We start from the raw sequence: 12,749 nt of genomic DNA, 5'->3' as shown, positions 1-12,749 counted from the left end.
TAAAGTGCAAGATAAGATGTAAGCAGCAATTGATATTTGATAGCTGTTGAAATGTCAAATGACCAACAAAAATAATCAGGCAAACTAATACACTTTTGTCTAATTTCTCCATTTTGAATTGAAATAAAGGCCTATAATTTACGTAGCATTCATGTAAATGTAATAATTAGTCTGGCTAACTGTCAATGTCAGGGGACAAGAAACAATAACAAAGCAGTTTTCACCGTATGATTTGAATGTGCATATTATACATTTATTTAATAAATTTAGATACCTAGCTTTCTTGGTAGCCTTAAATTAACTTCTCTAAGAAAATTATCCATATCAAGTTGACCCTAATGTTTACTAAAAATAAAAATGAAAAGACTAATCAATCAAAGCGCATGCAGTTTTGGGAGGAGACAGGGAAAGATAAGGAGACTGAAAGAAAAAGAAAGAGTGATGGAGATGATGGAGAGAGCAAGGATTGACAAATAATCTACTGCACTCACATGTTTTATTTCAAAGTAATATGCACTGCTTGTTAACCTATTTTTTGGCCTTCAAACGTCTTTAAATGCACATTGGCCTATATATATCAGAGAAATACACATTTTCTCTGAGAGCCCCTGATCCCCCTTTAAATTTGAGACCTCAGTGATGGTAAAACCCAGCCTATGGCCCTGACTTTATGGCATTTCTGGAAATCTTAAAGACAGTCATGTCCAAGTTCATAGGCTACTCCCCCCCTTACTATCACAGATTTTAATTTAACAGGGCAATCTGTCTATAAACTATTACGTGAGTTGTTAAAACAGTTATAGGAGTGTATTATTAATCTATATATGTAGCCTATTGCACGTATAGCTGTGCCTTTGAATAATACACAAGTGCACGAGTGTGCTGGGACTACAAATCCCGGTGGCTCGATCGGTATGCCACGCTCAGCAACGCGGGGGCGGGAACAAAATGCTTCTGCTTGTAGCTTAAAATAGCCTGAAAACAGCAAGCAACCACGGAAGTAAATGCTATATAAATAATCAGTCATCAGTTGCTTATGTGCATTTTAGGATACTGTCTGTCAAAATGTCGTTTACTTGCATGCTGGATAGAAAAGCTATGGGGCGTCTTGTTGCTTGCCTGTGAGGAAGTGTGCAGAGTGTAAAACGTGTAAACAACAGCCAAAAACACTTACGAACAAAACCACCGTCTTATTGTAACGGAATAAAGTTAAACATCCGTCGTATACGGGAAGTTTAACGAGGTCGCAGCACAATTCATGGTGTCCGTTTAATAAAGTTGACTTTTCTACGCAGGCACATACCTAGGGCAACTATAAAGAATAATCTAGGCTAATCCCGCCCCTCTACGTTCAATGATTGGACAGTGAAACGAAGGTTTCCGGAACATCGGTGTGCTATTGGCTGCTTTAGCTGCCTATTCGCGACGTCATCAGCCGTTCGAAATATATAAAGCACCGAAAGCCCCGTTCCTCTCAGTGTGATTCTGCAGCTCATTAGGAAGTTCAGCCGAGTGATTTAGCCGAACAGTTAGGGTTTAGAAAACTATCATTGTGATCAGCACCTCCACACAGCTTTGCTGATATTCTAAAATGGGGTTCGCTCGTATATAAGCTTTATTTTTTAAGGGGTGTGTCCTCTGAACGTATTGTTTTGAATCTGAATCTGACGTCAGCGGACAGCTGTGTGTATTAATGCACTGGTGTTTTCAGTGCGGGATGTGCAAGGACAGCTGTCGCTAACACTGACCAAGCTGTTGTGGGGTTTTCTTTCGTCCGCTGGAGAGGGAGGCAGAGGCAGGCATTGGGGCTGTGTACCTTTAAGAGAGGGCGGAGTGAGTTAGAGCCCCGGGGCTGTGTGCTGAACACAGTACTGATCCTGTTTAGGTATCTTTTCCTTTTTTTCTCTTCTGTTTTTTCGTGTTGATTTTACTGTGCTATGTATTATTCATAAATGACGCTTGGAGGCGGAGTTTAGACACAGTATCAGTAATAACAGCAGTGTCGAGACGAGAGGAGGCGAACTCGCTGACACTGAAGGTGGGTGGACGTTTTACCAACGTTGACCTAACTTGAACATTTACTTTCTTTTATGCACACTTGACAGATGTTGTCAGGAGCTGACATCATTTTAACAGGTGTTTCGTCAGGTAACGTTAAGCTTTATGCGTATTTTATGCAAAAAAAAAAAAAAATCTTTAGGTTTTATAATTTTAAGTTGTATGAAGGATTCTTCTATTTAACTTCTGTTATAATAACCCATCAGCCCGTTTTAATGTTTTGTTGTCATCCTTATCAGAACTTTACTTGTGTTGAAATAACGTTGCTATACTGAATAGTTAAAGGAAAGATTTGGGAGTTTTGAAATCCTGATAAAAACAAAACAAAAAAATCATCTTAATTGGAAATCATAATTAGAAACTCTTTATAGGCCTATATATATATTTTTTTTATTTCTTTTGGAATCCTGAAATAATTTTTATTAGGATTAGTTGTTGACCTATTGTGTTTTCTATATTTGCCTTTTGATGTACAAGTAAAATTACATGTATGCAAATAGATAAACAAAAATGCTAAATTTGGATAACTGCTTAATTTGCCCAACATCAACAAACTCATTAAATCATTAAAGGGATACCACAAAAAAATATACCAAAGCAGAGATGTTAAAGGGTTAGTTCACCCAAAAACTAAAATGAATTCACTGTCATTCATTAATTACTCACCCTCATGTCGTTCCAAACCCTTAAGACTTTTGTTCATTTTCGGAAAACAAATGAAGATATTTTTGATGAAATCTGAGAGCTTTCTGTCCCTCCATTGACAGCTACGCAACTACCACTTTGACGGTTCAAAACATTCATAAAGGGATCGTAAAACTAATCCATTTGAATTGAGCGGTTTAGGTCAAATTTTCTGAAGAGACACGATCACTTTATTTATATGATGAACAGATTGAATTTAGGCTTTTATTCTGATATAAACACTTATCAACTCACACATCATTTGTGGTAAACAGAAGCTCAAGCATGTTCGCTTGATTACACCGCACGTTTGAGCTTCTGTTCATGTTCGCTGATCAATGTTTATTTGCGAGTCTCTTCAGGAAATTTGGACTAAACTGCTCAATTCATATTGATTAGTTTTATGATCTCTTTATTAACTTTTTTTGGTAGTTGTGTAACTGTCAATGGAGGAAGAAAAAGCTCTCAGATTTTATCGAAAAGATCTTAATTTTTGTTATGAAGACGAACGAAAGTCTTACGGGTTTGGAACGACACGAGGATGAGTAATTATTAATGGCAGAATTTTCATTTTTGGGTTAATCCCTTTAAATAAATTGGATCTGAACTAGACATAATAATTTCAGTAAATCTTGCCAATTGCACAAAATAGCCAAATACAGCTATCATACATATAGACTATATATATATATAATATATATAAATAGACTAATACATCGTCTGACTGGATTATTAGATTGTCACTTATTAGAATCGGATAGGATCGGATAGCCAAATAGAGAAATTCGTATGTATGGTAGTTATTTTTTATTTAATTATTGCATGTGCACCTGGATTTGTTGATGATTGCTTTTGTGCTTTCATTTCAGATCCATGTCTCCTCCAGCTTCAGCCTGAAAAATGATAGAGATGTCATTTGACAAAGGAACTGTTTTATCCTGTGAGGGTCAAACAGACCCCACTTCCCAACAGCACTCCGAACTTACTAGAAATGTTACCAGCATTGACGATCTCCATCCAACCGACAAGACCACAGTTATAAACCTCAGCGAAGAGGCAGGAAGTGATGCATTAGTGGAGAAAACCAATGCCACAGATAACAATGCTGTGAGTGACAGTGGGGATGTTGGGGTCGAATCGTCTACACAAACCCAAAATGGCACCCAGCAGCCCAAACCTCAACAGCAGAAAGTCAATAAGCGGCGCAACACTATGAGTTCTGGATTCAAACACCCTGGTTATGGTAAACGACGACGCCGTGCCAACTCCGAGAGCGAGTCAGTCCTGCCAACCAATTTCCTGCTGGGCGGGAACATTTTTGACCCACTCAACCTTAACAGCCTTCTGGATGAAGAGGTGAACCGGGCTCTTAATGCAGAGACGCCCAAGTCCTCGCCATTGCCTGCCAAAAACAGAGACCCTGTAGAGATCCTGATTCCCAGAGATATCACAGACCCCCTCAATCTCAATTGCCTTAGCGCAAGAGATAGAAGTCAGTTGACGTCTCCCTTAAAAAGTAGCGGAGGCAGGCGAAGACATCGAAACAAGCACCATGGAGCAAGCACTGGAGGATGTGGGAAAGGTTTTGGTGAAGGAGTCGCACAGATGGATTTACTCGAGTCTAACGGCTGCGCACCAGTACAAGATGATGGAAAAGCAACGCTCCCCTTGACACATCTCCACTCGGGGGTTCAACAAAGGTGTTCAAGCGTAGTGATGAACACCCTTGTTCCTGAGGACCAGACGTTATCGGACTCGACTCTTGAGGCTCAGTGTTCAGATAAGCCCAGTTTAACCACAAATGGCGGTGAGGTGAAGGAGAAAGCCGTTGACACCTCAACTGCACCTCCATCTGTAAACCCCACCAATGCTCCATCAAACCGGCAGCGCAAACGGCGGCGTGCCAGATTGGAGAGCGCAGACTGTGCAAATGAGGTGAAAAGTTGGGGTCATACTCAGAGTTATGGAAGGCCGTCTCAGGCTTTTCACACTCCAGGAACGGGCTCAGCATCCGAAAAACCACAGCAAAATCCGAACCATTGGAGGCCACAGTACAACAACAATAACCAGCCGAAGAAGAAGTTTCAGTTCGGCAACTATAATAAATACTATGGGTATCGCAACCCAGGTCTGAGCGAGGATCCTCGTATGCGTGTATTTAATCCCGAGTGGTTCCGTGGGAAGGCTGTGTTGGATCTGGGTTGCAACACCGGTCACCTGACGCTGTCAATCGCCAAAAATTGGCGTCCGTCACGGATTGTGGGCCTGGATATTGATGGAGCATTGATACACGCTGCTCGGCAGAATATACGGCACTATCTCTCTGAGGTCCACACGCAGCAGGCCCGACGTTCTGGGGAAAATGGGGAGGGGGATCGAGGCGAAGGGAGGGAGAGGATGGAAGAGGATTTGGTGGAAGAAAAGAGTCAGGGGAAGGAGACAGACAAAGAGAGTTTTGTTGTGAAAGAGGATGGGGATGGGAAAAAAACAAAGCATGCGGATAAAGTGAACAAATGCATGGTCGGGGAAGCAATGGAAGTTGGTCGAGAAGAGCGAGGCAGATCCACAGAGGCTGATCAGCGAGGAAGGAGTGGGAAAATGGAAGATGGAGCATTGGTAAGTCTCCCTGATGGGAAGCATTCATTCCCTGTCTCGCTCCGGATCTCGAGAGGACCCATAGCTGGCCCCCCTTTGCCTGAGACAAACACAACCAGTCTCCCTCCTGGAGATTTCCCTGCGAATGTGACCTTTGTCAAGGTAAGACTGAAAAACTTAATTTCTGTTTTTCATTTGAGTCACAATTCATGTTTACTTGACTGGTAAGTTTTGCTCTAAAGCTCCATTTATAAATGCTGTATCAAGTATGTTGGATGTCACCTTCAATATACACAGTGTAAAATTGAGCTGAATAATGACACTGTTGTCCTCATAATTGAGGAATTGTGCAATATTAACACTGTTATTTCCCACTATCAAGCTGCTTTGAAACAATCTGTACAGTATAAAGTTCCATATAAATAACTGTGATTTACTTAAAATGTACAAAATACGATATGTTGATGCATTACACATGCACTCTTCACCTAGAACGCATTTAAACACAAGGGCATAGACTGAACTAATGGTACTAGCAGTAAATGGTACTAGTTGAGTAGTGAATGCAATGCATGTTATGCAGTGTATGACCGATGCATGCAATCCTCATTCATAGTAGTTTAGCTGAATTTTTTAAAAGCCTCTAGTTCTGTTTAAAGCACACAATTGTGTCAAGAATTTATTTTAATCGTTCAACTCAAGTGCTGTAGACACACGTGAACTAGTTGTGTAGCATAGCTAAAGATAAACTGGCATCTGATGATGATCTAGGTCTTTGGTCTGTCGCCAGGTTCTGCTTGGCTGTGTGTATTTGCTTATGCATACTCATCCCAAGTACATTAACATAAAAAATAAAAAGACTTGTAGACTTACAATGATGAAGTGACCCGAGCCACATCTATACTAGAGATGAGAGAGTATCATAGAGATTTGGAGGTGAAAATCTCTCAGAACAACTTACTGACCACATATAATGTTCAAGGGAAGGAAATAGGTGTGGTGTGGCACAGTAACTTTTAAAATGTGTATGTTTGTATTAAAATACTAATGTCAGGCATTCCGCACCTGTCGATCCTGTTTCATAATACTCTGTCTGTCTAACCTACACAGGGCAACTATGTGCTGGAAAGTGATATGTTGGTGAAGATACAAAAGGAAGAGTATGACGTGATTCTATGCTTGAGTGTGACAAAATGGGTCCACTTGAACTGGGGTGATGCTGGACTCAAGCGGCTCTTCCACAGGATATACAATCACTTGCGGCCAGGAGGACTCTTCATTTTGGAGCCTCAACCCTGGAGCTCCTACAGCAAGAGAAAGAAGCTCACTGTAAGACCCCTTTTTTTTTGTCAAAACGTCAGTTTTTCAAACCTGGTGTTCTCAAATGTGTGTCACGTGACCACTTGTGATCAGATTTTAGTTTAGGGGAGGGATCTGTGATGCTTTTAAACTGCAATTACAGTTGCATAAATAATGTAATGAGATTAACATTTTAAAATATGATGTTTTGAATATAGAAATGTAAAACATTAGGGAAAAATATATAACTTGCCAGTTGGGGTCTTAACGAGTCACTAAATCATTCACTCAACAGATTCGTTCAAACCGGCTAATTGTTTAATTTATGAATTGGTCATTGATTCATTCACTCACCTGATTTATTTAAAAATGCCTGTTTATTCAGCGTCAACACCCCGCTGTGTTTGCTCACTGAGAGACATGCAACGGTTCTCCTGTGGGTTTGTTTTGAACTGATTTCATTGTGAATTGATCCTTCGCAGGGAGCTTGATTGACAGGTGATCTGACCAATCATACTTCGCCATCCGCCATTTTGTCCGACAAAGCAGTCAGGAGAGTTAGTAGATTAACATAGGAGGATTTGAACTTGAGAAGCGGAGTGTACTGACGTCTGTCCGCGGTTAAAACAACATTCATCGCCAGCAGCCATATCACCCTGTAACCCAAGACTGGTTTCCCACTGAAGCTAAGCGGGGCTGAGCCTGGTTAGTACTTGGATGGGAGACCTCCTGAGAAAACCAGGTTGCTGCTGGAAGAGGTGTTAGTGTGGCCAGCAGGGGGCGCTCACCCTGTGGTCTGTGTGGGTCCTAACGCCCCAGTGTAGTGACGGGGACACTATACTGACAAAGAGCGCCGTCCTTCGGATGAGACGTTAAACCGAGGTCCTGACTCTCTGTGGTCACTAAAAATCCCAGGATGTCTTTCGAAAGAGTAGGGTTGTAACCCCGGCATCCTGGCCAAATTTGCCCAGTGGCCTCTGTCCATCATGGCCATATAAATATACATATAAATGTAATGAATTATTCCTTCTGATGTTCATTCATTTTTATTTGATGCTATAAATGAACTAGAAGGAAGAGATGATCGGTTCACGAGCGGCTTTAACTGAGGCGACACAGCGATCTGTAGATCTAGAGCCACAAAAATTAATTATTTAAAAAAATTACCAAATTTGAAAGGTGAGACTTTGTTTAATATGTTTAATATCAAAAGTAACCGAAAACTAAGCTGGTCTGTCCTGTCTGTCAGTGTGTTGTCAGTCTCCTCTCTGCTCCGTGATGTGTTTTTCACTGTGTGAGAACATGGTGTGTGTGAGAGCGGCATAGCTTGTCGGACATAGCGACAGTAACTAAGGGGGGCGGGTCTCAAATTGAGCAAAAACTGCCTATATAGTCTGTATAGTATTAACTTGTTTGTTGATCTGATGTATAAAATCAGTATCACATTTGCAATCGTGCTGATTTTCAGGAGAAATGTCTCTCTTGCTTTATGATATTGTTGTTTGTAAAAAAATGTATTAAAAAAAGTAACTCATACAGGGGCACTTTTTTTGCCATTTTATCTAGAATTTGGGGGTATTTTTATACCCTGGAAATCCAGAGTTCTCGGGAGAGCACAAGTTGACTTTGCTCAGCGAGTTACTCTGGTGTCGAGTAATGATGCTCATTAAATATGCCCTTGTATCTGAGCTGCACCAATCACATCGGTGTATCTGATATAGGCGGGCCAGAGGCGAGATGACGACAGCGCTGTGACGTCGAAGTCATTAGTAAACATTGCAAGATGGCTGTGGATGAACACCAGTTGTTTGAAACGGCTTTGGCCGCTACAATGAAAGATTTAGACTTGCCTTTATCTCTAAAAGAGGAACAGAAGGCGGCGCTCGGATCGTTCCTTTGCAAGAAGGACGTTTTTGCCGACTGGATACGGCAAGAGTCTAATCTACCAGTTAGCTCCGCTGGTAGCTAAGCGTATGCGGCTTAGACTGTGTATTGTTGTGATTGGTCGTAGTGTTATCCAATTGCGTGTGGTGAGATTTTCAAATGCATCCTTGGTGCCGCCTCTCGAGCTGGCCGATTTTCATTAGTCGACGCCAGACCATTAGTCTTACAGATTTAGGTCTGGATTTCCAGGCTAGCATTTTATGGACCAAAACATTTTAAATTTGACCTTGGAACTGACAAAAATGGTATTTGATGACCTGAGAGGCCAAAATAGTTCACCCAAAAATTAAACACAAGAAGATATTTTAAAGAATTATGGTGACCGTACAGTTGACTGCACCCATTGACTTCCATAGTAGGAAAAAAAATGACTATGGGTGCCATCAACTGAAAATTCTTTAAAATATATAATTTTGTGTTCAACAGAAGAAAGAAACTCATACAGGTTTGTAACAACGTGTAAATAATAAAAAAAAAATTTTTTTGTGTGTGAACTATTCCTTTAAAAGCCCTGTAGCAACATTATTAACTAAATGTAGACCATGATCTCCAATTAACTTTAATGAGTTGCAATAATCAATTTGGGAAACGAGGCATGTAAAACAGCCTCCATATCTTTAAATGACAAACATAGGGTTTCAAGGTCAGAGCCACAGCTAAACTAAAACCATGTGAATTTATCAAATCTTACAGCGGAGTCAAATCTATCACACCACAAACTTGAGCAAGAAATTATTATGGTTGCGAAGTAAATTTACCTCAAAACGTTGTTTTTATGAAACAAATGCAACAACAATTTAAGACACCAGTGTTCAGCAGTGTTGTTGATTGTAAGTTAATGGTTGCAAAATACCGTATATACCCGAATATAAGACGACCCCCCATTTCCAGACTTAATTTTGTGGAAAACATCTGGTTTTCAACAGAAAATAATTGTATTTGAAAATTGCACTGATAATTAATTCTCTCTCTTCCAGCACGTGCGCGCACCTTTCTCTCTCTCTCTCTCTCGCGCACACCTCTCGAGCGCACTTCTCTCTCTTGCTCGCTCACTCTGCGTCTCTCGCGTGCACTTCGCTCGCTCTGCGTCTCTCACGAGGCAGAGAGGAGCAGCGTTTTAATTCAGTTAAACACAGATATTATGTTGCTTCTCTAATCAAGTATTGCCGAAATCACAGCACAGATATTGTCTTTATCTTATGTGTATTTGATTTATCAGACGACGGCTCGATTATCAGGATTTGTGCAGATTGACATCTTGGAAGGGAGAGCTGGTTTTGTCGTAATGGATCGCGTTTCAGTCACTATTTCATATTAATTCGTTCTTTCTCCCTTTCCCCCCGTGACCCCCTATTTTTCAGCCTATTTTTAGGACAAAAACCTTGTCTTATATTCGGGTATATACGGTAATACAGAATTCAACAGACATGTTTTGAACATGACTTATGGAGTTTAAAGCTGAAATGGTCAGTTTTAGAAATGTAATTTTAGGTCATCTTGGGCACATGTTGTTGTTGTTTAGTCAAATTGTTGTTCGATTTTTCTCAGGAGGACATCTGTAAGAATTACCATGGCATCCGGTTAAGACCGGACCACTTCTCCTCCTACCTGACTGTGGATGTGGGCTTCTCCAGCTACGAGCTCATCGGAACTCCACAAAATTACTCTAGAGGTCAGAGCTTTTAAAATGACTTGCAATTCCTATGATTGTGGTGTGTATATTAATATTTATTTATTTATTTATTTTATCTTCCCTTAGGCTTTCAGAGACCAATCTACCTTTTTCACAAAGGACCCTCGCCTCAAAAGTGACACCACCAGTTTGACCGCCAACTTTGACTTTGAAATCCACAAATTTGAAGATTTGGAAAACAACCAGCATTTGAAATCAATGGAACTTTAAGCATTTTCTTTGAAATTGAGATGAGACTTTCAATATTTTGAACTCTTAAAATGGAATCTCATTGGTGCTGAATAAGATTTTATTTTCTCCTTCCAAAAACAGGAAAATCTCAATATTTTTCCCCCAAGGACTTTACTGTACAATTTTAGCCACATATCAGTTTTTCCCTATTCAAACAAGATGATCTCTAATAAAGGATGTCGGTCATGCGAAGAAGCACAAAGTTAAATTTAATTAAATCAAATCAAATCTCAAGTAAATCCTGTTAAACACCATTTGTTTTTCATTTGAAATGAAATTCCCAAAAGTGTAAATTCTTGAGCAACTCTGTCTACACACAACTGGTAAAAGACCATCTAAGAATTAAAATGTTTGGTGGTTAAGTTTGCTTCTTTTTTTTTTTTTTCTTCTTCAAAAGGAAAGAAGCATGTTACAAATTTTCAGATTTTTGCTCTTTTTTTTTGTTGCTGTCATGTATTTATTATTTCCTTTTAGTTTCGCACAAAACATGGTTATTATCATAGGAAGCTTTTGACATCTGTCTCCCATCAGCCGCTTTACACAGACATGGTCGCCACTTCTAGTAACAAAAGCCAATAGCTCAATTTTATAACAGGATCATAATTTCGTCCTTGAAAGTTTTGAAGCTGCAGGTTAGCTGATTTGCTATGATGACACAGTGTTTACTGATCCAATGTCTCTAATAAAAAGTTCTGTTCTGATTCTCCAACTGTTAAAAGTTTAACAAACTGATGTATATTTTGTAAATTGTTTGTCCAGAGTTCTTGTCACCACTGAGGTAACCTTGTTGTTGTTGGTTTTATTCATATTTAAAAGTTTGCACTAAAACGAGAGAACAAAATTGTCTCCCACATTTGTATTTTGATGTGCAAATGTAAAGTTGGTGTATCTCTGAAAAGGGTCCTTTTAATTCAAAGGACTCGACGAAATTGAAAAATAAACTACAAATAACATGTATTTATAATGCTGGGCTGTGTTTCTGTTTCAATGTATTCAAGTCCTAAACATGTTTTCCTAGTTGATCATTCTGGAAATTCGCGTTTAAAATTAAAAAGTTCAAAATTGTATGAGATAAAATGGCGCATTATGCCAATAACTATTACTTGTGGAACACGACTCTACTTCGACTATGGTCCTGATGCTATCTCTAATGGGTCAACTTCTATGATCTCAATATTAATTGTAAGTGTTTATTGTGTGTGTGTTTTTATTATTATTCAATGTTCATTAAAGTATATATCAATGTCATTATTCAGGTGTATGATCGTCCAGACGGCAGTTACACACTGCAGCGATGGATTTGTCACGTGGTTCCTGCTACTTTTCTCAGCGCTGAGCAACCAGAACCAACAGTCGTTTATTATTACGAGATGTTTTTTTTTTTTTTTTTTTTTTACCAATTAACTTTGTAAAGATTCCTTGAAGGATAATATTTGTATATCAGATCCGAGTCAAAAAATTAAAAATTATACAAATATGTAGGCTAATGCAATGACAAAAATGTCCAGAATGAGGCTCGATTGAGAATATCATGAACTTTCTTGAATATATGCCATAGGTAAAAGTTTAATTTGCTGCCCCATGACTCGAGCATTGCAGACTGAGCAGTGACATTTCACAATATTATGCGCTGCGGCTGCTGTACGTAATATTGCTGAAAATAGTCAGATTACAAATATGTTCCACTGAAAAGACCACAAGAGGGAGCAATTTGACAAAAAACAAAAACGAGGTGTTTGTGTAAAAATAAGGAAATTCCTTTATCTGGCTATTTTACATATCAAATATTGTATCACATTCATGATTGTAACATTAATGTCTAAAATGTTGCATACTGCATATAACATATTTCTTAAGATGCATGCATTTAGCTTATAGTAAAATGCTTTTGTGTGAATCTTTTGATAGCTTCTGCCTGTCTACAGCACAGCAATGTGTGAACACACATTTCTGACTGCAGATATGTATGTGCTAAATATTAATGCCCCCAACACGTGTTTGAGCTTGTATGTATGTGAATGTGATGACAAGCTTGCTATGGGCAACTCTCCTTTTATGGAAAACCTCATATATTAAAACTCATTTTAGAATTAATGTCACTGTTTCACACACACACACACACACACACACACACACACACACACACACGGGCGCGCGCGCGCACACACACGCACGCACGCACGCACACACACACAATAAAGCAAAAGAGTATGTGCACATCGTCAACGCATTTCAACACACACAC

At 39.5% G+C, this 12,749-nt stretch overlaps 1 protein-coding gene across 3 annotated transcripts; it reads left to right on the top strand.

Annotated features, from left to right (window-relative positions):
* The first annotated feature begins 1,436 nt into the window (after window positions 1-1,436).
* Window positions 1,437-11,468, top strand: mepcea (methylphosphate capping enzyme a). 3 transcript variants are annotated; one of them, XM_079605981.1, is made up of 5 exons: window positions 1,437-2,038; window positions 3,612-5,499; window positions 6,448-6,666; window positions 10,129-10,252; window positions 10,340-11,468. In XM_079605981.1, the coding sequence occupies exons 2-5, from the start codon at window positions 3,643-3,645 to the stop codon at window positions 10,390-10,392; spliced, it is 2,253 nt and encodes a 750-aa protein (XP_079462107.1). In that variant the 5' UTR covers window positions 1,437-2,038; window positions 3,612-3,642; the 3' UTR covers window positions 10,393-11,468. The 3 variants fall into 3 exon arrangements, with proteins under 3 accessions (XP_079462107.1, XP_079462108.1, XP_079462109.1); XM_079605982.1 differs by having other exon boundaries at window positions 1,475-1,885; XM_079605983.1 differs by having other exon boundaries at window positions 1,975-2,148.
* Window positions 11,469-12,749: the final 1,281 nt, after the last annotated feature.

The sequence above is a fragment of the Phoxinus phoxinus genome (genome assembly GCF_949152265.1).
Source record: "Phoxinus phoxinus genome assembly, chromosome: 3".
NCBI lineage: Eukaryota > Metazoa > Chordata > Actinopteri > Cypriniformes > Leuciscidae > Phoxinus > Phoxinus phoxinus.
This window is presented reverse-complemented; position numbering and strand designations above follow the sequence as displayed.

Bases quoted from the DNA above. Each gene is read 5' to 3' on its own strand.
- mepcea (XM_079605981.1), top strand. From the start codon at position 3,643: ATGATAGAGATGTCATTTGACAAAGGAACTGTTTTATCCTGTGAGGGT. The intron at 6,667-10,128 runs GTAAGACCCCTT...GATTTTTCTCAG, and splicing joins GCAAGAGAAAGAAGCTCACT to GAGGACATCTGTAAGAATTA. The intron at 10,253-10,339 runs GTCAGAGCTTTT...ATCTTCCCTTAG, and splicing joins TCCACAAAATTACTCTAGAG to GCTTTCAGAGACCAATCTAC.